This window comes from Typopeltis vanoorti, chromosome 16, assembly GCF_054136105.1.
Source record: "Typopeltis vanoorti isolate ZY-2024b chromosome 16, IOZ_Tvanoo_1.0, whole genome shotgun sequence".
Taxonomy (NCBI): Eukaryota; Metazoa; Arthropoda; class Arachnida; order Uropygi; family Thelyphonidae; genus Typopeltis; species Typopeltis vanoorti.
The window spans coordinates 72,831,964-72,857,497 of NC_143564.1; the positions used below are offsets into that span (position 1 = coordinate 72,831,964).

Sequence of the window (25,534 nt, forward strand, 5' to 3'; positions counted from 1 at the left end):
AAAAATCTAATGAATGTAGGATTCCCAAAAGTGTGGATAATTCCGATAATGATCAGATGTCATGCATACTGAGTCTCAGTCAACAAAATAAAATTCTTGGAAAATGGAGCGAAATATACACAAACCAGAGAAATACACATAACATATACAACAAATTTTACGAGATGATTTGCTGCTCCATCAAACCATATTTATTCCTGAAATACTCTCTCTTCTTCTTCATAAGTTTTTTTTTTAATTATGCCATAATAAATTCACTTATTCATGTTTAGACTTCACAGGATCATGCTATTCGCTCTACCCAGCAACTTATAGGACACACATATCACAAATGATAATTATTAATAATTCTTTTACCATTAATAAAAGTGTTCCTACTCACACATATTCTTTCCTGTTCTTACATGTCTTATAAATGATAGTTCACATATTTTCATCTTTGAGTATTTCAAATATAAATATATACCAACTAAATATAGCATTCGCCTTCATTGTTGTTTTCTAATAAATCCTAAAACAAACAAATTGTTCCCACACTCTATGCAGAAGTATTCAAGGTTATCCTGAAATTACCATATTTGCCAGTGTATAAGACGCACCCCCCTTTATTGTACACATTTTTATCCAAGCTCTTATCGTTTTCTTAGTTGGAGTTGGCCCGAAATGCCTCTCTGCAGCCCTGTTTCCATGTTCTTTAGCATACGCAATCACACGAAGCTTGTATGCAATATTGTAGCAATGCCAACGTCTTTCAGCCATAATTTGCCAAGAAATTTAGAGAAAATTTAACGGCAGAAATTTATCACCGTTCACAACAACCACGACAACAATTGGAAAGTTTAAACAAACAGGAACACAGCTGTGATCATCGATGACAGCGCATGAGCATCCACTGAACTCTGCATAACTGGAATGATCTCACACACCGCAAGGAAGCAAGAAAATCATGTAACTCGGAACAGAGAAAATTTCCAGAAATGAAAGTAATAAAAAACTGAGTATTGGTGTATAAGGCACCCTCTTTTTCAGACCTATTTTCAAAGGAAAAAAGTGCATCTTATATGCCGGCAAATACGGTAATTGCATTGGATCAATTAAGATGAGTGCCGATGCGCTATGCACTCTCAAAACTTTCATACATCGATAAAAATGCAATCACACAGTCATGGGCATCCACAAAGGGGGGGGGGGGGGGAAACGGAGCATTTTCCCTGGGATTGAGTAAAATATTCCACAAATTATAATCGTAAAAGTGATTGAGATACGTAATCTTACACCCTCGACCCTGGGACCCTTTGTCTGTCTTAAAATTTTATTATGGGTTGGCCTGTTTCGGCCTAATGCGGGGTAGCCATAGAACACATGTTTTATTGCTGCAATAAAACAGGTGTTCCTGTTTTTGGTTCATCTTTTTCTGATTTGTAAAAAAAAATGTTCATTACTGTTGTGAACAGAGACTAGTTTGTTTGCCCTCTGTGTCTAGTGAGTAACTGAGTGAAGTGTGAATTGTAAATTTATAGTGAAACAAATTTAAACAGAAAAATACATTTTTAAAAGGTAAGTGTATGTAATTTAATATTATTTTACTTGTTAGTTTTATGATTTTTTTGCTTTTAAACTGAAATAATTTAATTTAGGATTTTGGGATTAATTAATTAGTTGATTTTTAATAAAATATGACGGTCAATTTTTTTTATATATGAAATTGTGCTAAAAACTGCATTAATTCTGAATACTTTTTTTTTCCCAAGAATTAAAGATCATTAAAATCGATGTAAAATAAAAATAATGTATTTATAGATTACATCGACAAATAATTACATAAAAAATGCTAAAAGACATTTATTGATGTAATTATGTCTCCAAGCTTTGCTTCCCCCCCCCCCCTGGGAATTTTCTGCAGATGCACGGCCATGCATATGGTCAAATTGATGAAATTTGTAGCAAGGGTTGCATAACCCACACGACAGCACACCCAACCGAAATGGGCACGCGACGCCACTGATTGCTACTCACCCACTTAATCCCTACTCAGTTTTTCCTATAGCATGCACATGCAGTTTGATACTGCCTCTCAAAACAATTCCTATGCACTACTGACAATCATTCCTTGTAGCTGCCTGGCACTGCTCGAAACTACCGCCTTAAATCTGTCATAATATCCAGCTTTGTAGTTCCATATAAACCCTTCTTGATTGAGACTTTCACATGTTGAGCAACCTCCCAGAACAAGACTGCATGATTACTTTCCCCAATCAAATGTAGAGTTGCTAGTGTAGTTACATATAGATCTTCTGATGCTATTACCAGATCCAGCACTCTCTCAAACACCTGGCTCCCTCCATCATATGGCTGTATTGGGTAATTATTATTATTATTATATGATATCCTCATGGAGTCTGGAAACTCATCATGGGAGACCCATACTAACCTGTATACACACTAAACCTATTATACCTCTCCTTAAACTCATTCACTGTCAGGGCACAGGAAACAAATTCAGGCAATCTATTCTAGTCCACACACACACCCTTACTAACCACACTCATACAACTTCTATGGATGATCCCTAGCTCTGACTATTTGTCATATATTGAAAAATTTCCTTTCAATCAATTTCATACAACCCCCTTTAATATCATATAAATTTCTATCATGTCCACTCTTTTCTGCCTGTCAACTAAACCTTGTTAACCCACACACCTTTAATTTATCCTCATAGAGAGAATGCCACAGACTTTTTGCCAGCTTGGTCATTCATCTCTGAATCCTCACTACCACTTCCCAATTCCCAAAAAACCTAGGTGACTCAATCTGTGCACAGCAGTCAAGATGTGGCTGAATCATAGACTTATAAAGAGGGGATAATAACTTCCCTATCTTTATTTGATAGCATGTTTTTCAACATCCAAATAATCCTTTGAGCTATTTTACCAACTTTTGCAGTTCCTAGCCTCATCAATTTGCTGCAATCCAGTACCAACAATGTGATACACGGTATGCAACCTTTTCGACCACCTTACATTTGGCAACATTAAATGACAATCATTATTCTTTGCCCACAGTTCAAATTTATTTAACTCACCTGAGGATATCTACATCACCTTTATCAACCACTGTCCTCCTCAGTTTTGCATCAACAGCAAACAACTGAATATCTCCCCTTAAATCTTTCCCTATATCATTGATATTAAAATTAAAGACCATAGTAGAACCCTGAGGTACTTCACTAGTTACCTTCATTTTCCTAGATTCTACTCCACCATATACTACTCTCTGGTATCTGTCTGTCAGCTATCCCCCCCCCCCCCAATCCATGCAACTTCATTTGCTTCAACTTTTGAAATTTTCCATATAGTATTTTGGCATATGTTTTTGCAAAGTTCAGCAGTATCATGGTGAAGACATTTCCTTTGCCCAATTCTGCTATCACTTTATTATAAAATGTGAATGAATTACTAAGATAGGACCTAGACTTTAGAAAGCCATGCTGCCCTATAGAGTATTGTATTCCTATTCACCAACTGTTGCATTTTACCTTTAACCAACTTTTCCAATACTTTAACAACCACTCCTGATATGTTAATTGCTCTCTAGTTTGCTACTTCTGTCTTGGAGCCACCTTCAGATAATATATTAATGTTAATATGGCAGTGGGACTGTATGGAATGTCAGTCTGTGTACTACGTGAATGTGCAAAAGAATCGGCACTGCCTCAATGAAGGTGTTCACAATCTAAGTTTCAGCTCTAGCAAGGTTCCAAGGAGGCAAAAAGAAGGTAAGCTAAGACTTAGATTGAACAACTTCATTGGAAGCAATGTCAATTCTCTTGCACATTCAAGTAGTACACAGAGTGACATGCCATACAATCTCACTGCTGTATTCACATTAATATATTTCAATATGCTGAACACCACCTGTTCATCTCCCCCAATTTTGACGTATAGCCCTGTCACATCAGCAACTGCAAAATCTCCAGCTGGATGACACACCTTTGCAAAATGATCACTTAGTAATAACTCAACTATTTCTTTGGCCTCTGTCACCTTCCTACCACCAGCACTGATTAAAGTAATCCTTCCAGAGTCATTTTTCCTCTTACCTGATACATAATGAAAAAACTCTTTTCAATTTACTTTGGCCTGCTTAGCTAATTTTCTCTCATCATTTGATTTGGTCTTGCTTGCCATACTAGTCACCCTTTTTACTACTCATGAGTATACTGATCACATTTTTCTTTATATTTCCTCCATGGTGTTTTCTTTTTCTTTTCTTTCTTTTTTTTTTTTTTTGCATCTCTTGCTTTATATCTCTACTCATCCATACTTACTCTCAAACTGGTTTATCCTCCTGACCTGGGGTATGCAGTCTAATACTGTAATGCTGCTTCTCTCAAAAAAATCCCTCCTGACCACTTTCATGCACTACTAACATTCTTTATTTTTTAGCTATCAAGCGATGGTAATGCTCCAAGATGCTTCCTAAATCTGTCATAACTACCAGCTTTATAGTTCAATATAAACCCTTTTTTGTTAGAGAATTTCACATGCTTAGCAACTTTCAGAACAAGACTGTGTGGTCACACTCCGAGGCAGAGTGTCTACCCTGGTTATGGATATATCTTCTGAACCAGCACTCTCAAACTCCAGCTTCTGTCTATAACATGTTGTTATAGAGGGAAGCAGAGAGAGGGAATTTATACAATATAATGGTATAAATTCCACTTCCATCTTGCCATGATATCTTACCTCCCTCCAATCAATGCCCTCATAATTGAAATCTCCCATTAACCTGCCGAAGCATGGCATCTTCCTGTAGATCCTCTGGTCTATAGCAGCTATCAACAATATATTTTGTCCTATTGGTCTCCATCTTGCACCAGATAGCCTCAAATGAACCATCTTCCACAGACCTAAAATTCTCATTTTGTTGGTTGTATTTCTTCAGTTTTCATTAACAATACCCCACCTCCTGTACTATTCCCTCTATTCTCCCTAAAAATACAATACACTTTACATTCTATCCTTGTAACTATATCATTTTCTGTCAACCAGGTCTCACTGATGCCTATAATTTTTGGCCAAGTTGAGCTGACCAATGCTAAAAACTCCTCTCCCTTATTTCTGATACTTCTGGTATTCATGTACATGCATTTCAACATCCCTTTGTGTAATGTCATTATAACTCCATTGGAATCTGAAACTTGCAAAATCACATTCTGATTGCATAATCATTTCTGTATACATACTCATTTATTCCAGTGGCTGCCAGATGCATGCCTGATTGCATCCTCCCTAATATCTCTCATTTCCTGTTTTGTACTTCCAAACTCTCACTAAATAACACTTTCTCCAAACATCTAGCTCCAAAACCCTTCAAATATAGTCTGTCAAGCATATATAAATCCTTTCATCAATCAAATTCACTCCATACATCTATAAACTGCATAACATTCCTCTAGCACAATCTTCTCATTGATACATTAGCAAGAATGGTCCTTCTCAACTCTGTCCTATCATACCAAGGCAGCAGACTCATGATATTTACTTTCTTACTCTTCATTTTTGCTTTTTTTCAAACTCTTCTATATTCTTTCTCATTGCATATTTTTCCTCTTTCAAATCATTTGTTCCTGCCAAAATAATAATTTCTTTCACTTCTCTCTTCTGCAAACTAACAGCTTCACTAACATCCTTGATCTTCTTACCTCAGGGATACATGCTTTTGTCAATTTCTCATTAAATATACTTTTATCATCGAATTTCCATACAATGCCATCTCCTTATTTCCAATTTCTTGCACTTTCATACATTCTCCATCCACTTTTTCTTTCATTCTCTCTCTATCTCTCTTCTTCTGATGTACCATATGACAAATGTTTCTCCAGTCGCTCTAGCTCCCATTTTGTCATTTGAATCATATTGCATGAATCTTTCATGCAATATGATTCACTAATTCCAATTCACATTAATTCATGAAAGTGTTCTGGAGAATGGTTTTGATATCTTTCATTACATTGTTAATATTAGTCATTTCATTCTCCTGTTTTCCACACGACTTGCATTTCTTGCACTCATAAACAACACATTTATGACACACACACACACACATTCTCTCTCTCTCCATTTTTGCTTTTGTACTATACCCCCATTCACTCTTGGCAATGCATACATAGAACATATACTACATTTTACAAAATCTCTCATGCTAAATTCAGTGAACAAAGAAGCCTTGGCTGCCATTTTCTTTGTATGCACTGGTGCCATGAAAAATGCTTTCTGAACAATATTGCATATCAAATTTCACAAATAAACACACACTGAACAATCTAAAATAATTACTAATATTCACTGAAAGGTGCAGCCCCACTTGTTTCATCAATCTCTGTGATATCAATATTACCTGAATAACTGTTTAAATTCCATTTCCATCTTGTCATGTGCCCTTTCTTCCTTACAATCTATATCCTCAATACTTGAAGTCTCCTATAATTGCTCAGCCGGCATTCATTGTGTTAATCTGTCAATACATGGCATCCACATCTTCTTTTCTTTTAAACTCTTTTAGTGACCATACTTCATCTTATATAAAAAATTCCATCCACTTCAAGTCTTTAATCCAAAATTTAGTTTTAAATTTTATTCATCAATATCTCGCTTTCTGACAGTTAATTTTACAAAAAAAAAGAAAAAATGCCCCCCCCCCTCTCTTGACATCACTGATCCCTTCAGTTTTGCTATTCATACCAGTTACTTTACTTGGCATGATACTAAGAAAAAAAAAAAAAAAAGATAGAGGATACCAACAATGGCCTCTCTCTTCTTCTAGCCAATTTCTATATGGAGAAAATTTTTAAAAACATGTTCTTGATAGTGCCATTTGCAAACCTTCTATCTGGCGCTCTTCTTACATTGATGTGTTCTCCATTTGGCCAAATGGCTCAGACACATTACATAAAAAATTCCATCCACTTGAAGTCTTTAATCCAAAATTTAGTTTTAAGTAGCACTAAGCATGGTGATTTTGATTTCACATCTTTATTCATCAATAACTCCCTTTCTGACAGTTAATTTTACAAAAAAAAAAAAAAAATGTTCCCCTCCCTCTCTCTCTTGACATCACTGATCCCTTCAGTTCTGCTATCCATACCAGTTACTTTACTTGGCATGATACTAAGAAAAAAAAAAAAAAAAAGATAGAGGATACCAACAATGGCCTCTCCTCTTCTAGCCAATTTCTACAAGAACTATCAAGAACATGTTTTTCAAAACATGTTTTTGATAGTGCTATTTGCAAACCTATCTGGCTCTTCTTCTTATATTGATGATGTGTTCCCCATTTGGCCAAATGGCTCAGACACATTACAATCTTTCCTGCACTTTAACAGTGAGCATCCCAGAATCCAGTTCATTATAAAAAAAAAAAAGATATTAACAATGGCCTGCCTTTTCTGGACATAATAATCACACATCTTTCCAACGGCACTCTTTCTGTATCAGTTTTACAGAAAACTACCAATATGGGTAGAAATATACATAAAATTTCACATCACTCCCCCTTCCCCCAAACAATATATGATATGATTAAAACCCTTGTCAGTAGTCTCCAACATCTGCTCGAACCAGACTGCCTTCATATATGAACTCTCTCTTATTCACCATAGTTTCTTGTCAAATGGCTACAATTCAAAAGATTAACAAAATCTTGAACAAAATTAACAAAAGATCTGTATATACTATACAGATCTCTCAGATTCTCTATATCTGGAGTATTTCAGAAAAAATAGCTAGAACTTTAAAGAAATATAATATCTGCACTTCTTTCAAACCTCATTTGAAACTGGCAGCCCTTATCTGTTCTCCTGAAGATGCACTCTCTCTCTCCCCCCTTTCTGTTCCAGTTGTTACAAGGTTCCTTATTCTTGTAACCTGCCATATTATGAGCAAACGGGGAGATCTGTCAGCATCCACTTTGGAGAACAAGAAATATATGCACTGCCATAAAGATGGTCACTCAGGTCTGGCCGACTATGCCTTGGTTACCTGGAACAGAATAGAATGGGGAAAAAACTACTATGCTTCACTGCAGCAAGTACAAACTTGAAAGACGTTTTTTTTTTTTTTTTTTTAAATAAGCAGCAGGTTTAAAAAACCACCTAATCTAAATACATATTGTTGTGTTAAACTTTCCAAGATTTGAAAAACATTAATTCTTAGACTTCTCACCAAAATGCCAAGGCTAGCCAACAGCACCCATAGAGGACACTACTGAAGCTGTCTCTGTGACAGAGATGAAATGGAACAATTAAATTTGAATTATTTCTCTGTGCTGTATTCATTCTATTAAATCCCAATTACAAGCTTAAACCAGCACCTAAACCTTAATATTCTCATGTTCTACTCAATCAGAATGTTCTCCGGATATAAGAAGGGAAGAACACCAAAAAGACATTGTTCTGGAGATCCTCCATCAAGTAAAATGGAACAAATAAATATTAATGTCCCAGAACAAATTTAATAGCCAGCGATTATTCATTGGATGAGCAGAGACAAATACATCAAACAAACAAATATGGCTGCCAGAAGCTGCTAAAAAATTTAAGATAGATTACTGATGCGCATATGTACTTCCAACCAATAAAACAACAAAAGTTAGTAAATAAAAATATCCAAAAAGATCATGCTAGTCACATTCTGATCACAAAGATTTATTGCCTTGATGAATATAGTACTTCGTCTTTAATCACAGCATCACTTTGATGTCTGATGATGTCAATATGAACAGGATGAAAGATTGGATATAATTATCATAATTTTAATCTATCCAGTACAACCCATTAAATCCAACTTATGGCTAAATTAAAGTAATTCTAATATCAAAAAAAAAAAAAAAAAAAAAAATAGCAAACACTATTTGGGTGAAGGAGCTATCCTGCTTTCCAACCAAAGGCTCAATTAGATCTGACTAATACATAATTTTAATATAGGTATGATTTCTGGGAAAATTCCCATGTTACTCTTCTTGAAACTATTACTTTTACGGCTGTTATAGCCTGTTTTTGTTTAGGAGTGTCCCTTATTTTAAATACATTGGCTTTTTTGAATTCTTACTCAAGAAAAATTTTTGGGCATTATAAGTGTATTTTAAAGGGAAATATAGCAGAATAAATGAGGAAGAAAATTTTGTACATACATTGTTTAGATGCTAGGATGACTTCATTCTCCATATTTCTGCTGTTAAAGGGGGGGGGAGTGTTTGACGCCAGGCAGGAAGAATAATTTTGAAAACCTGGGTTTTTTCCCTAAAATTATATATATAACAGGGTGTTCGGGATAAATTTGACATATTTATAATTAATTATATTTTTCCGTAAGTTACATGTATTAACACACACTTCTCTTCATTTAAAAGTTTGGACCCTTCTTCATTCATATACAAGATGTCAGAAAGGATGGATAGCTGGAACCCACCTGAATCATGGAAGAGAATAACTTGTATCATGATGATTCGTGCCCGCCATCAAAATAAGGATATTACGACTGCTGCCCAATGCTCCCTGAATACAGTAAAAACAATCAGGCATGAACTAGAGACTTGCAATGGTGACTACGAGGATGTAGCAAGAAGAAAGATCCCTAGCAGACGATCTGATTGCGTTCGTACAGCAGAATTCCTCGCAAATCTGCAGGAACAGGTGTTGAAGAACCCTGGCATTGGAATTCGGGCTTTGTTCGTGGAGTTGCTAACTGTAGTCAAGCCCTGGATAACAAGGGTAGCCAATGGTAGGCCGTATGTATGGCAGCAGGATTCGGCCCCTTGCCACACCTCTGGGAAAAGTCAAAAATGGTTGTCTGAAAATTTCTACGACTTCACCAGTCCAAATGTTTGGCCTCCAAACTCCCCAGACCTTAACCCCATGGATTATTTTGTATGGGGCGCAGTTGAAAAAGACACCAATCGCACTTCCAGTAATACAAAAGCCCAGTTAATGGATAAAATTAAAACAGTTTTTGCGGCCCTTCCCAGGGAGACTGTAGCATCAGCTTGTTCGAGGTTCCGAAGCAGAATTGAAGCTGTGATCGATGCTAATGGTGGTTATTTTGAGTAAATCTTGTTGATAGTATTGTAATTAACTCTGCCTGTAATGTTTTTTTGTCAATTCATTAAATTTAATAGATACAAAGAAGATTTTCTTTTTCCTTACGAAACTGTCAAATTTATCCCGAACACCCTGTATATATATTATTATACTTAAGAGCGCTTCTTTGAGAAAGGGGAAGGGTTTTATGGGAAAACTGGGGCTGGGGAGAGCGTCAATGGGGTGCGAGCTGTTTCGGTCATGACCATGACCCTTCCCCAAAGAAGTACCCTTAAGTATAATAATATATATATATATATATATATATATTATTTTAGAAAAAAAAAAACAGGTTTTCAAAATTATTCTTCCTGCCTGGCGTCAAACCCCCCCCCCCCCCTTTAACAGTCTAACAGCAGAAATATGGAGAATGAAGTCATCCTAGCATCTAAACAAGGTATGTACAAAATTTTCTTCTTCACTTATTCTGCTATATTTCCCTTTAAAATACACTTATAATGCCCTAAAAATTTTCTTGAATAAAAAAACCAATGAATTTAAAACACTCCTAAACAAATACACAATTTTAAATTTATATTAAGTGTAATTATAAAGACACACCTGGTTGCATCTTTTTTAGAAAGTTAGAGGTAACAAGATATTTACAGTCAGACTTGATTGAGCCAACATGTACGACAAGTGGAAGGTGCTGAGAATGAAGCTCAATTATGTGAACTTAAATATGTATATTCAATAGCCAAAAATGAAACATGAATAAAACTGATAAACAATGAAGATGATGAATCAAAAGCAATCAATTCCATATTGATTGCTTGTGATAGATTTCAAAAGAGGAAAAATTTAAACCATGAAAACTAAAAATTAAAGAAAAATAACAAAAACAGGTGAAGTGTATAAGGAGCAGCAACATAACAGTGTGCTGGCTGTTTCATAGGAATCATCGTCACACGATAAAGAGTGCAAAACTAACTAGCTTTGTTGGTTTCTCTTATCATATACTCTGAATACCTTGTCATTCCTATCTTTGAAAAATACAAAACATGATATGTCTTTTTAATTACTCTTTTAATATAAATTTAAAACTTTATATTAGTCAGATTTAATTTAGCATTGGTATTTAGCATCACCCAAATAAGCTCTGCTATTTTTTGATACTGCTTTAAATTAGGAGCACATGAATCCTTTCTTTTAGGATTACATGGTGATCAGCATTCATTTTAAAAATTTTATGGAATTTACAACCGTGTTAAAAAAACCTTTTTTTTTATTATCCCGACATTTTGATCCTCACATCAAGATCATCATCTGGAGCGTACATAAATATGCAGGACAAGCTGAGTTACATCATTAACTGTAAGCTAGAGAAACAATAATTTGATCACAGGTTATTCTACTGGCGTGACCTCTGGTGAAAAAATATATATATATATAAAAAAAATAAATAAAAATAAATAAAAAAAATAAAATAAAATAAAAAATAAATTTTTACATCAAGCTAAATTCTATTTTTACAATACAGGAATAAACATTCTTTTAGATGGTTTTCTTTCAAAAACAATTGGTGTCCTATTTTTAGTATTACAATTCTTATTTTTGATTTACAATACTGGATTTTCTACAGTCCTGTTTATAGTTGTTCTTGGTGAGGAAGGTTGAATATATACCTTCCATATGTTTGGAATTTTTAAACCATCATTGTTGTTCAGATTGGGGTGGTTGCTGATAATCTCACAGGCTTCCTTGAATTTTCATTCATACCATGTTCTAGTGTGATGTAGACAGCTGGTGGTTTTCCAGTCAATTCTGTGTAAGGTATTCAGGGCATGATCAGAAAGGCCAGCTCACCATAATTATTATATTTAATGTGTCGTTTATGTTCTTTTTTGTCTAATAGGAATAGTGCATCCTGTTTCTCCTATATATGGTATGTTGCAAGTACAATAAATCCGGTATACTCCAGGGTGAGCTAGTGGAGGGAGTGGGTCTTTGGATGAGTTGAGTAAGCTTTTTAATTTTGCAGGAGGTTTAAAGGTGGCTTTGAGGTTGTACTTTTGTAGTACTCTGTTTATTTTGTCTGATATTCCTTTAATGTAGGGAATGGTTATAGTTTTATTGTAGTAAAACTACAGTAAAATGTAGAGAATTTTTTTATAGTGTTTTGGCTGTATCCATTTTTTTGTAAGTTATATTTTGATACTGTTTTAAATTAGGAGCACATGAATCCTTTCTTTTAGGGTTACACAGTGATCAGCATTCATTTTAAAAATTTTATGGAATTTACAACCGTGTTAAAAAAACCTTTTTTTTATTATCCCAACGTTTCGATCTTCACATCAAGATCATCATCTGGAGCATACATAAATATACAGGACAAGCTGAGTTACATCATTAACTGTAAGCTAGAGAAACAACGATTTGATTAGTAATAACTTATCAGTAATAACTTACAAAAAAAACGGATACAGCCAAAACACTATAAACAAAATTCTCTACCAATAAAAAACAAAGACAAACCAGACTACAGTAAAACTATAACCATTCCCTACATTAAAGGAATATCAGACAAAATAAACAGAGTACTACAAAAGTACAACCTCAAAGCCACCTTTAAACCTCCTGCAAAATTAAAAAGCTTACTCAATTCATCCAAAGACCCACTCCTTCCACTAGCTCACCCTGGAGTATACTGGATTTATTGTACTTGCAACATACCATATATAGGAGAAACAGGATGCACTATTCCTATTAGACAAAAAGAACATAAACGACACATTAAATATAATAATTATGGTGAAGCTGGCCTTTCTGATCATGCCCTGAATACCTTACACAGAATTGACTGGAAAACCACCAGCTGTCTACATCACACTAGAACATGGTATGAACGGAAATTCAAGGAAGCCTGTGAGATTATCAGCAACCACCCCAATCTGAACAACAATGATGGTTTAAAAATTCCAAACATATGGAAGGTATATATTCGACCTTCCTCACCAAGAACTATAAACAGGACTGTAGAAAATCCAGTATTGTAAATCAAAAATAAGAATTGTAATATTAAAAATAGGACACCAATTGTTTCTGAAAGAAAACCATCTAAAAGAATGTTTATTCCTGTCATTGTAAAAATAGAATTTAGCTTGATGTAAAAATTTATTTTTTATTTTATTTTATTTATTTTTTTCCACCAGAGGTCACGCCAGTAGAATAACCTGTGATCAAATCATTGTTTCTCTAGCTTACAGTTAATGATGTACCTCAGCTTGTCCTGTATATTTATGTACGCTCCAGATGATGATCTTGATGTGAAGATCGAAACGTCGGGATAATAAAATAAAGTTTTTTTTTAACACGGTTGTAAATTCCATAAAATTTTTAAAATGAAAAGGAACACATGAACAAAGTTTCAGTAAATTTCTGTTATTCTATTTCTACAACAATGCATAATTTTTTCAAAAAGTATCATGTGCACAACAAATAATATTTTCCATTCAAACAGAGAATGAAAAATTTTCATTAGAACAATTATCAATATGTCAATTATCAATGAACATGTTGCTCCTAAAGTCCTTCCCAAATGATAGTTACAATACAAAATATTTTCTTCTTCTTCTTGAAACTCTGAATATGTACTACTAAAGTTATAAGAATGGATAAATACTTATAAATTGAAAAACATCCCAGATATTTTTCCAAGAAAAAAAAAAAAAGAAAGACTAGGAAATTATTTTAGAAAATAATTTTACTAACCTGGAATTAAGGGATTTAGGTTCATATTTCTGCAGCTCTGGAATTGACTGCTTTATTTCATTATCATCAGCATTCTCATCTAAAATTTTTTGGGCTATCTGAAAATAAGTTTTGAACAGTACTCTAAATAGGATAACAAGACACCAGACCACAATAAAAAAAAATACTATACTCAAATCATTTTACCCTCTAACATAATTTACTTTATATTTTTACATTCAATACAGAGAATACAATGAATCGGCTATTAATATCTGTATCCTATTCCATAAAAATTTATTCAGGCTGACTTCCCACTATACCAGCTTTACTAATTCTGTTGTCTATTTCTATATTTAATTTGCCATCCTCACTGAAAATTGTGCCTAAATAGCTGAAATGTTTTACTTGTTCTATAGGTTCTCCATTCAGGATACAGTTGAGGTTTTCAATGTTTCTGCCTATTTTCACTGTCTTTTTATTGCTGATTTTCATGCCAAATTTATTACAACAGTTATTGAATTTAGTCAGGGAATCTTGCAGACTTATACTGGATTACATAAGTGGATATTAGATCCAGCATTATTTAAAATGCTAAATGTATGAAAATTTTGTGAGTTAACCAGAGAGCTTGAGAGAATACATTTCTTGGCATTTGCGAGTTACCTTAGTGTAGACTACTTAAAAGATGTAGCTGCCACCCAAGCATCTATATATTCACCTTTTCTTAGTCCATTTTGATAAGGTTTCACTGGCCTGACAGCTGTTTTGAACTGGTTGATTCTCTTCAAGAGACCAGGCAGAAATCTCAAGAGAGTAAAAATTTTCATTAGTACTAAAGAACTTGAAATGTCAGAGAAATGTATTTTTCACAGGTGAACTTTCGGTTGGTGCATAAAAGTAATTACTAAAATAAAGAACCAAAAGAGTTCGGCAATGCAAAATTACATAAGCAAAGTGGATATTAGATCCAGCATTATTTCAAAAGTGAATGTAGAAACTATGAAAGTTTCATGAGTTGACCAGAGAGCTTGCGAGAATCCCTCAGCATCTTCTGCAAACTTGTATTCAAAATGGACTAACAAAAGATGAATATATAGATGCTTGGGCGGTGCATATGTCTTTTAAGTGGTCCACACTAAGGCAACTCGCAAATGCCAAGCTCTCTTCAAGCTCTCTCTCTCCTTCTGGTCAACTCACGAAACTTTCATAGTTTCTACATTCAGCTTTGAAATAATGCTGGATCTAATATCCACTTTGCTTATGTAATTTTGCATTGCCAAACAGAAGCCTTTTGGCTCTTTATTTTAGTAATTATAATGTATTTATTCAGAAGTATAACATTATCTGCATAAAGTAAAGAGCTAAGATTAGCATTGCCAATTTTTATATCAGATTTAACACTACTTTCTTTCATAATGTAATCCACACAGATAACGAATAATAGTGGAGATAAGGTACACCCTTGTCGCACACCTGACTTAACATCAAACCATCTTCCTCCTTCAATTCTAACTGCTGATTTACAACTCAAATAGAGGCAATGTATTGTTTGGTATAATGTACCATTTATATCATATAACTGGAGTGTTTTGAAAAGATTTCCTCTTGGCACCTTGTCATACGTCTTTTCCAGATTTATGAGACTTTAATACAGATCCTTTTTTATATTCCCATGATTTCTCAACTATTTGTCTTAAAGTGAAAATCTGATCCTGACAACCTCTGTTTGGCCTGAACCCAGCTTGTTCTTGTCCAAGCTTCTCCTCCACAATTTTTCTTAGTCATTTCTCAAGAATATTTGCATAAATCTTACCAGGAATACTCAGAAGAGAAGTTCCTCTGTAATTCTCAATTCAGCTTTATTATCTTTTTTATAGATGGGTACTATGAGTGCTCTACTCCAATCATCTGGAATTTGACTCTCTGACCAAGCCTTTTGAATTATGCAGTGTAGCCATTGTAAAACTTTTATATATTTTTTAATTTTTTTAACTTTTTTATTTATTTCAATTTTTACTTAATAAAACTACCTATCCAAATGGGAGGTTATCCCCTTCCAAATGCCTCCATACTTTAGCATTTCTGGTCGAATATCATATCGAATATCCATATTTCAGGTTTGTGATAGTTTTTTTCTACTTCAAGTACATCTTTCTATATTTGTCTAAAATATATGGATGAATCAGGAAAGTGTTCCATTTTAATATCTTTTTTTTTTTATTAGTATATAGCCCCTAATCACTGTTGATGATTATGTATCAGTACAGAATCATGCTATACAAGGAGAAGAGTAATTCTTTCTTTTAAGGCTACATGGTGGTCAGCATTCATGGTTAAGAATTTATGGAGACACAACACACGTGTTAAAATAATTACTTTAGTTAATATTAGGAAAGTAACATTTGACGTTTCAGCCTCTGTATTGAGGTCATCATCAGAAAAATACATATGTATAAGAAAAAAGCTACATGCTACTGCACTTTACAAAGGTAAAATGAATCTAAGCTGCTTATTAATCTTTTATCTAGCCTGACCTCTAGTGGGGGGAAAAATAATAAAAAATAAAATAAAGTTTTTAAAAAAAGTAAATATAAAAATAAATTAAAAACAGAACTACATTAAACATTTCTAAAGTCCTCTCATATGGAGATTTCCTTCTGGGTTTGTTCCGGTTGCTATAAGGGTCCTCCACATTCTCGAAATGATTAGTCTGTCATTTTTGTTCAGGTTTGGATTGTGTTTTAGCATTTCACAGGCTTATTTAAATTTTCTCTCAAACCAGGTTTTGGTGTGGTCTAGGGACTTGGTGCCTTTCCAGTCAATTCTACGGTATGTTTGGAGTGTGTGGTCTGATAGGCCTGTTTTTCCATAATGGAGGTATTTAATGTGTCGTTTCTGTTCGTCTTTTTCTGATTAGGATAGTGTGTCCTGTTTTCCCTATATAGGATAGGTTACATGTACATTGGATTTTGTAAACCCCTGGGTGGGCTAGGTGTGGAAGAGGATCATATGGTATTAATAAAACTACATGACCAAGAATTCAAATCATTAATCATACATTTGTAAAAAATGGCTATAATAAAAAAAAAAAAAAACAGGTTAACAGGCAAGGTTAACATTTCATGTGGTATGAATGATAGCAAGAATGAAGCAGTGGGAAATGAAGAGAATTACCAGATGACAATGGAAAAGATAGCATGCTTATGTGGAGTTCTCCACAAAACAAAACCTGAGATTGAGAGTTGGAGAGATGCCTGGTGGATGGTATGACACAAGTGAAACACTGGGAGATGCAAGTGAAAAAAAAACAGAGTATGAAAGAATAAAAGAGTGCAATAAGGATCAAATTTTGTGTGCCTATTCATCGATAAGAGGAGTACTTGAGGAGAGTGTGATAAAATCTTGTTTTTATCCAGCCAAGATTAAGGATGTTAGTCATGCAGTAAGGATGTGAAGAGTGAATGCAAAAGATATGTTTATTTGGCTGGTATGAATGATATGGCAGGTAACAAGTGTGGCATGCAAAGAGATCTGAAAGAGTTGTTATGCAAGTGAAAAAAAAAAGTGAGAAAGTAAAAGTTGTGAGTCTGCTGCCACAGTATGATAGAGGTGAGCTGAGATGGAGAGCTATGATTGTGAATGAGTCAGTGTGAAGTTGTGCCAGAGGAATGGTGTGGAGTGAGTTTGATGGTAAGAAGGATTTATATATATGGTGGATGGCTTGCATTTGAATAAATGTGGAATCAGCAGTCTTGAGAAAGTATGGCTCAGTGAGAGATCAGAAGTGCAGAGTCAAGGAAACTAGAATGTTTAGGTGGGGAGGGGTGCAGGTGAGTGTCACATGATGCTGAATGTAGCTCCTCAGGTTCTTTATTGGGATAAGCAACACAAGGTGCAAGGGAGGTTGTGAGGTGAAGGAGGTATTGCAGTTTATGCATAATTCAAATAGTATCTGGAATATGGATGAGGAGTTTCTGGCATTGGTTAGCTCAACTTGGCCAAAAGTTATAGTAGGCATTAGCGAGACTTGGTTGACTGAGGATGATATAGTTATAGGAATATAATGCAAAGGATATAGTATCTTCAGAGAGGACAGAAGAAACAGGAAGAGGAAGGGGTTTTGCTAATGATAGCAGAGAAATTGAAGCCAAAGAGTATAAATATATAGGGCACATGAGGATTAAGGGTCTTGGATTTGATCATCTCATCAGAGGATGTAATTATAAATGAGGTTTCAAATCACCCTCCAGTTGGTGAGAGTGACCAAGAAGTAATTACCTGGGTAGTTGCCAGCAGTGTGAGGACCCCTGTGAGAAAAGGGTATATGTAGAACTACAAGGCTGGTGATTATGAAGAGCTCAGGAGACAGCTTGCAAGTGTAACACGGAATGAGAAGTTAGCTGGAAAAGAGATCAATGCAGCTTCGAGGATATTCAAGAACTATCTAGTACAGTAGTGTTCAACCTTTTTTACCACGTGAGCTACTTTTCTATAAAAAGTTATTCGGTGATCTACTCTCTTATATATAAGTTATTCAGCGATCTACTCTCTCATATAGATCACGTTCCCTCAACCTGGTAATGCACAAATAAACAACTAAAGAGTTTATTTGTGTATTTAAAATTTTATTTATCACTTTTAATTATTTTAATACAACAAAAAAACTCAAATATATTGGAATAAAATATTTATTTCTCTATTTTGGAAAACCAGAATTAGAAAAAACAACAGATTGATTACAAACTCACAAGTTACAGGAAATGCTGGTTGATTAAAAAAAAAAAAAAAAGTTAATGTGAAATTTGCATTGTTTGGACCTCACAATATTTTCATAGTCAAGTTGATATGAAGAAGTGGCCAATCACAGATAATCATCCAAATGATGATTTGAAATTTGGTTTCTTAATTGATTTTTTATGATGGTCATATTTGAAAAAGCGGATTCTGACAAGAATGTCGATCTGAAAAACAACAGAATTTTTTGCGAAATATCAGTTAATATTTTGGAATTTTTCATGTGCATACTTCCAAATGACTTCATTGTTTATTGATTTTAAATTAAACTATTCTGAATGTTTATTATCTAAAGTTCTACTTCAGCTTGGTTTATATCAAACAGCCCACTAATTTTATTTGAAATTTCTGTGATGTTCAAGTTTTCTTGAAATGGATTATTGATAAAAGATACAATCATTTCAGTTTTATTAAAATCTTTAAATCTTGAATTTATTTCTTCCTCAACTAATTCTATTTCACGAATAAATTCTTTTAAATCATAGTGAAGCATTTCTTGATTTTGTACAAAAAATTTTAATAAATACGGGAGATGTCTAAATTCGCGGTCATTTATATATTTTTTTAATAAAAGTATTGTTGGAAAGTTTTTACTGAACTTAACATGTCAATTAAATTTTTATCTCTACCTTGTAACTCTAAATTTAAATTGCTTAATTTCGTACAGAAATCTACTAAAAATGATAAGTGTAACAACTATCTTTAATCACTCAATTGTGGATAAATATCTCCTTTTTCATCAAGAAAATTTTTATATCATTAATTAATACAAGAAATCTTTCTAAAAATTGACTTCTGCTGAGCCAGCAAACATTATTGTACAACAAAAGTTCCCTATCATCATCTTCCTGTAATTTAAATAACCGTGGTTGCAGGGCTTTTCCTCGAACAAAATTTACAATTTTAAATGTAATATCCAAAACATCTTTTGTGTTTAATCTTTTACTACACAGTACTTGTTGATGAATAATACAGTGGTACGTTAAAAATCTGGATATTTGTCATCATTTTTACATAATGAAATGAAGCCTGATTTATTACCTATCATTGCAGGAGCATTATCAGTAGTAATAGACACAAGTTTAAAAAGTGGAAGTTTGTGTTGTTTCACAAATTCATCAAATGCCAAAAAAAGGTCTTCTCCCCTAGTCCTTCCCAATAATGATGTAATTTTCAAAAGTTCTTCTTTATTTGAATAATCTTGAAATACCATGCAAATAAACACCATTAACTGAGCAATATCAGTGAAGTTGTTTGATTCATCAAATTGTATGAAAACACAACACACTGGTGAATGTCTGACATTAACCTGGCCTGGAAACTTTTCTCCAGCAATTGGAACTCTTCCTTTCGGCAATTTGAAACCTTGTCTGTGGCCTAGAAGTAGTCTCTCTCTAGCGACGTCTTGAACCGAGAAGCTCCTTTCTGGAAGCGGGGAAACTCCTCTCTCAAGCAACGTGGATCTGGGCAGTCTCTCTGATGGCGACTCTGGATCGGGCATCCTCCTCTCTGACAGCAATTCTGGAACCAGAACCCCTTCTGCTTGCTTCAGTCCCTTTTTATTAAGCCTCCTCTGAGACCTTGCATGAAGTTTGGCAACCCCCAAAGATCTCTGGAATGTCGAATATGAGGAAAGGTTGAGAAGATGCAATTTGCAAAGTCTAGTGGATAGGAGGAGGGGTGATATGATAGAGACCTGCAAGTTGGTAAGGGGTTGTTATAGGATCAATGTTGGAGAGGTTTGACAGCAAACGGTGGGCGATCAGGGGAGAACCAGAGGTCATCCCTGGATATGATGTAACGAATGTGTGAGCAAAGGTTGAGAAGGTTTTTTTGCATGCAGAGTTGTGAAAGATTGTAATGCCTTGCCTGAAAGTGTGGTGTCTGCAGAGAATTTGAATGTGTTTAAGGCATGATATGATGAGCTGTGTGTATGACAAAAGGACTTCCTAGATGAGTCTTTTGACTCCATGGGATCTTAGGATAATAATAATAATAAATACATCAAGTTGACAGGAAGGCAGAAGGCAGTTCATTTGAGGCTATGAAGTGTGAGACAGATGCCAACAGGACAAAATATATAATTGGGTACTGCTATAATCCAATGGCATACATTTGCAAATTAGCATGATAAGTGCAGGTCCAGTAACTATTATAAAATATTTTAACTATGGGAGGAAGAATGGTCACAGAGAGGGAGGGAACATAACTTGGAAAATGCTAATGTACTAAAAGTGCTAATGGTAGGGGGGGGTAACAGAAGTACACAAAAAGGTTGTTACTGAGTGATCATTTTGCAGGGGTGTGCCATCTAAGTTGTGTTATTGCATAGTGAATGTGATACTGATCATTTGAAGAGCAGAGATTGAAGAACTGGAGCTGTTCAGAATATTGCAGAACCTCAATGTGAACATGGCCATGAAATTAGATAGCGTATTAGCCCATGTATTATGAGAATGTGCAAGGGAATTATCAGCTCCTCTGACCAGGCTGTTTAATTTAAGCCTCAGTACTGGGAAGGTGCCATTGGAGTGGAGAGAGGGCAAAATAGTCCCACTGCATAAAGGTTGTGTCCAAGACAGAAGTAGCAAATTATAGGCCAATCAGCATCTCGGTAGTGGTGGTTAAAGTATTGGAGAAATTGATGAAAGACAGAATCCAGGACTGGATGAATAGGAATAAGATACTTTATAAGGGACAACATGGTTTTGTTAAAGTAGGTCTTGCCTCAATAATATGATAACTTTTTATAATAAACTGACAATGGAGTTGTATAAAGAAAATGGCTACTCAGGACTTTGCAAAGGCATTTGACAAGATTCTACATAGAACTCTGTTGCATACATTGGAGCAAATGGGGATGGATATGAATCGGGTGATGTGGATTAGAGGGTGGCTGATAGACAGATATCAAAGAATAGTTTATGAAGGAGTGGAGTCCAGGAGAAGGCAGGTGACTAGTGGTGTGCCACAGGGCTCAGTACTTGGTTCTCTTTTGTTTAGTTTTCACATCAATGATATAGGAAATGATTTGATGGAAATATTCAGTTGTTTGCTGATGATGCAAAACTGGGAAGAGAGAGATAGTAAATGACAGTTAGGAAAAGTAAATCTGTTTTCAAAATTAGAGGTAATAAATGACTGGTATAATCCACTACAAATCAGCATGCTAATTAAATTGAATAAGTGCTGTAAGAAACTTATATGAAAATCAGCAATGAAAAAAACAAAAACAATGGAAATAGGCAAAATCATGAAAAACATCAGATACTATTGTGTAATCTATAGAACCAGAAAAAATTTCAGCTATTTAGGCACAATTTTAGTGCAGACAACAAATTAATATGGAAAGAGCAAAATTATACAAAACATTATAAATAATAGACAATATTTAAGCCATTTTAAAATATGGTTCTCAGAATCTGGGTAGAAATAAAACAGTTGGTATGAAGACCACGGATATCAGTTCTGAAGAAATTCAAGGGAGTGAAGAGATAGCATTTCAAGAATATCTTGGAAAAAGACCTAGAGGATGACCAAGGTTAAGCATATCAATGCCACATAGCAATACATTAGAAGAACAAAATGCATCTGCCAACAATGTTGAAAAGATAAACCAAAGATTAATTTAGAAGATAACTACCAATAGGAAGCAAGTAATAATGAAACTTAATTGGGTTAGTTCTTTCTTTAAAGGTTACATGACAGTAAGCATTCATAATGAAGAATTTATCAAGACAAAAACACACATGTTGGAGTAATTACTCGACTTCTTTATTGGGGTAATCATCAGGAAAACATGCATATGTACAGGACACAAGCTACATGACACTACACAAAAGATGAATCTAAATGTTTCGTTAATCATTTACTCTATCCTGCCCACTGGTGGAAAAAAAATTAAATTAAATATATACAAAATTAAAAATTAATTCACAAAATAAAATAAACTTTTCATACATATAAGTATAATAATATACTGATGATTCAAAAAAAAAAAAAAATGGGTCCTCCAGATTCTTGGAATTATTAATCTATCACTCTTGTTTAGATTTGGTTGATTTCAACATTTCACAGGCTTCTTTGAACTTTTTGATATGCATTATGAGAAAGGGTTACTACCCAAACTGGTATTTCTTGCTTATAACCTGAAAAAATTCAAACTGTCATTGAATTTGAAGCTTCATTATATGTCTTCTCCTCCTCTTCCTTCACTGCTCCTTCAATCTTATTATCGGCCAGCAACAACATATTTTTATCACATCATTTTGCTAATGCTATCAAAATGGGCACATTATCCTTACTACAGACATGAAAACAACAAAAGATATGAAAAAAAAAAAATTATAAAAAACCTTCAATTTTTTCACAAGCTGAAAATGGCAACATAACATGTACAGCATATATACAGATTATGTTAATAAAATGCTTACCTCGTATGACAGCTTATAACTGGAGCAAATTACAGTTCTACCAAACCAAGTATGTTTTACTTCATAATTTTTATCAACGGTCCACATAACACTTACAGCATACCTAAAAATATTTGGAATAATCCTAAGAATATTACTAATAATGTTCAAATTACACTAACAATAAATGTAATAACACTTCCTACAGCTCGTAAAAATAATTGTTTGTACTGTTTCAGTATGATTCAAGAAAACTTTTTTTTTTTTTGGTGGAAAACTATAGAAGAAAACTTGTAGAAGCTATACTGAGTCTGCTATTGTCAGATCAAAGAACTTGATCCATTTCTGACTAGTGCTTTATATATTTGTTAACTAATATGAAATACACTTAATAAAAGTGTGTGTAATTTATCTCAGTGTATTAACACTGAGATAAAGACTATGATAAAGACTGCTCCAAAAAGATAAGCTTATTTTATTAAAAAATAGTGATACTGTTTTCTAATTTGTATTTAGTTTACTTTAGATTTCTTTTAATTTAGTTTAGTTTAGACTTAGATATTTAGTATATATTTAGAGTAGTGTAGGAAAATAATGCAGTACATAGCACCAATGCATAAACAATGGGTGCCCAAGACATCACTGTTTAGAGAGTTTGGCATAAAGGACTTTGTGAGGTATAGTGTGAAATGTACTTTACTGAAGGTAAATGATTTATGGTTTTAGAGTAAGAGTGTGTAGAAAGTGTTTTGCAAGTGAGAGAGCAAAGTGGCAGATGTTACAGATAATAAGAGCGCAGAATGTTAGCATATGGATATAAAATTGATAAAAAATAGGAAAAAAAATTCCTAGCCCATCCATAATACAAAATGTATTATAGGTTTACAAATAACCTATTGTGGGTGGGAGCAACATAAAAAAAAAAATAAAATAAATAAATAAAAAATAGGGATTATTTTTTGATGGTAGTAAGGGTTTGTACTTGCAAGCTGGATTACATTTGAATGGATTTGGTCATGACTTATTTTTGACTGTATTAACAACACCAAAAACAAACTATTTATAAAAAGATATCTTATTAATTTGTTTATATTTCGCTGAATTTCGAATCAGTATCATCAGAGCACAACACAGCATGTATACATGACAGTAAGTGAAATAATACAATTGTAATGAACAAAAGATCTATTTTGGCACCCTTCAGTGCTGTAAAAAAAAAAAAAAAAATACAGCTATTGGGAGTTGCTCTTAAGATAACAGTCTCACAAATTTTTGACAAATTAATGCAACCATATTTGTTCAGGTTCGAAGAATTCTTCATAGCCATGACTGACTCAAAAAATAATCTTTCAGATCTGTAACAACTCCTAAATAGCACATTAGAAGAGGGGAGGGGGGGGGGATGTCAAAGCATGGTCTGTCAGTTCTGACTTGCCATGATAATATTAGCGAATGTATTTTTTATGTCCTTCCAGGCAGATGTTAACATATTTTCCTGTCTGCCCATAATAGGCCAAGTCACAGTCACAAGGAACTTCTTATGCTCCAGGGTGTGTTAGAGGGTGAAGTTTATCCTTAGGCGAGCAGATCAGAGTTGGCTCTGTGTGTAAGTGTTTTTAAAATGTCATAGTCGGACTGGATGATGATGTTATTGTTTATGTAGATATCTTCCTGTGTGTGTTGACTTTATGTATGCAGATTACTTTACATGGGGAGGAAAAATCTACAAACAGATTAATCATACACCCCCCCTCCTCTCCCCCTTTAGCAAACTTTTACATGGAACACTTTGAAAACAAAGTACTTACTACAGCTACATACAAGCTCCTAGTGTGGTTACGCTATGTCGAGGATGTTTTTTTGCCAATTGGCTCCATGGACAAGACACTTTGGATGCGTTTGTCACCACCTAAACAGCCAACACCCTAAAATCCACTTCACAGTAGAAAAAAGAATCTAATAACTGTTTACCTTTTCTTGACACATTAGTCACCTGCCTTTCCGATGGATCACTATCTTTTTCCATTTACAGAAAGCCAACACACACACACACACACACACACACACACACACACACACACACACACACACACACACACACACACACACACACACACACACACACACACAGGAAGATATTTACATCATCATCCAGTCCCCAACAGTATGGCATTTTAAAAACACTTACACACAGAGCCAGAGCAATTTGTTCTAATGATACAGCTCTGTCCACACAACTCAAATATCTGTAAAAATTAACTTAACACAATAACCACAGTAATTGACTTTAATGAAATAAAGGTACAAATATTTTGTACTGAAATTAACAGTATATCATCAGTGTAGAACAAACAGTTAAGGAATGGAATACAAAGTACAGAACAGTCGATGGATTACCAATTAAAATTGTTGCCACGTGCTAGAAAATTAATATTAATAAAATATTATTAAATAATTCTTAAAAACTATTTCTTTGATGGTTACATAAGATAAGAAT

At 34.2% G+C, this 25,534-nt stretch overlaps 1 protein-coding gene across 5 annotated transcripts in view; it reads right to left on the minus strand.

The window, feature by feature from the left end:
* The window catches only part of LOC150098127 (DIS3-like exonuclease 1), a 412,479-nt gene that overhangs the window by 103,249 nt on the left and 283,696 nt on the right, over positions 1 to 25,534 (minus strand). For all 5 annotated transcript variants that reach the window (XM_090406105.1, XM_090406104.1, XM_090406103.1 and 2 more), the window contains 2 exons: positions 23,059 to 23,161; positions 13,850 to 13,947 (listed from right to left, as the gene is read on the minus strand). In XM_090406105.1, coding sequence (XP_090262231.1) covers positions 13,850 to 13,947; positions 23,059 to 23,161 — 201 coding nt within the window. The remainder of the gene's footprint in view (positions 1 to 13,849; positions 13,948 to 23,058; positions 23,162 to 25,534) is intronic.